Source organism: Suillus plorans (assembly GCF_016647745.1).
Source record: "Suillus plorans strain S12 chromosome Unknown HD556scaffold_7, whole genome shotgun sequence".
Taxonomy (NCBI): Eukaryota; Fungi; Basidiomycota; class Agaricomycetes; order Boletales; family Suillaceae; genus Suillus; species Suillus plorans.
The window spans coordinates 7,000-8,087 of record NW_024537391.1 but is presented as its reverse complement, the minus strand read 5'-3'; the positions used below and the strand labels follow the sequence as shown (position 1 = coordinate 8,087).

Sequence of the window (1,088 nt, the reverse complement as noted above, 5' to 3'; positions counted from 1 at the left end):
TTAGGTAGCATGGTCTATGCATGGTCCGTGTGCAGTAGCCTTACATATATAAGTAGCCAACCCACCACATGTATAATCCTCATCCAGTTTGTAGAATAACTGCTTGACATCTAGTTGCACTCGCATGTCAGTACCTCTTAGGTGGGGAGGAGCAGCGGCCCACCCACTCTGGTGTGGGAGAGTAAGCCTGCCAGAATTTTTTATCTCATATCCATAGTCTAGCTAACTTGACCTCTGAAGCTTGACTTTCCTTCAACTCACTGTAGGACTTGGAGTCCTTTTGGCCTTGTAGAGGTCTACTTTCCAATGCATGTGGAAATATTAATGCTAATCATTACTCAAATCATTCCCTATCATATCTGGCTCAATATGCACCAAACCCGAAAACATTGGACATCGGTGTAGCACTTGAGCTTACGCTAGGCTCATGAGCTTACGCTAGGCTCATATTCAGTTATTTTGTGATTCACATCAAATGCCTGTCGCACAATAATCACTTCCTGATGTAATTCGACACAACCCAACACTTTGACTAGCAGACCCAACATTTTGGCCACATTGGACCCAATATTTTCTCGCGCACTTGTCCTCTCCATGTCCCATCCTGTCTTGCTAGCCCCACTAGGTGCGTAGTTGATTATTTCACACATTACTCATGCAGCAAACACTATTACATGTTTTCCCATAGTCTGCAGCACCTCATGTTAGTTTACATGTACTTCGGACCCAAAATATTCTGCCGCTACTTTCGCCTATGGGTTCTGGATTTCTATGTACTTATATATATATTGGACTGACCTCGAGCATTATTCATTATCCAAGTAGTAGGGAGCCGTTTCCCGACACTTTGTGGTCAAACCCAATATTTCATAGTTCTTAGTTGACATTGTGAATATTACCACTCTTTCTATCTGAAATACCTGTCATTATCAATAATCTGCATACTGCTCGCTTTCCCGACATTTGCTATCACTATTCCCTGTAATCTGCTGAACCTGAACCCAAAACCCACTAACCCGAAAACATTGGACTCGTAATTATATCTTCAGACATTGTTTCCTGCGCTTGGACTTTTGACCATTTATCTA

At 42.4% G+C, this 1,088-nt stretch overlaps 1 protein-coding gene across 1 annotated transcript; it reads right to left on the bottom strand.

Annotated features, from left to right (window-relative positions):
- On the bottom strand, positions 1–650 carry HD556DRAFT_1304454 (uncharacterized protein; the record flags this gene model as incomplete). Its single annotated transcript, XM_041299678.1, has 4 exons — positions 1–14; positions 66–187; positions 262–296; positions 438–650. 4 exons carry the CDS (start codon positions 648–650, stop codon positions 1–3), a joined length of 384 nt encoding a protein of 127 aa, XP_041164788.1.
- Between the last annotated feature and the right edge of the window lie 438 nt (positions 651–1,088).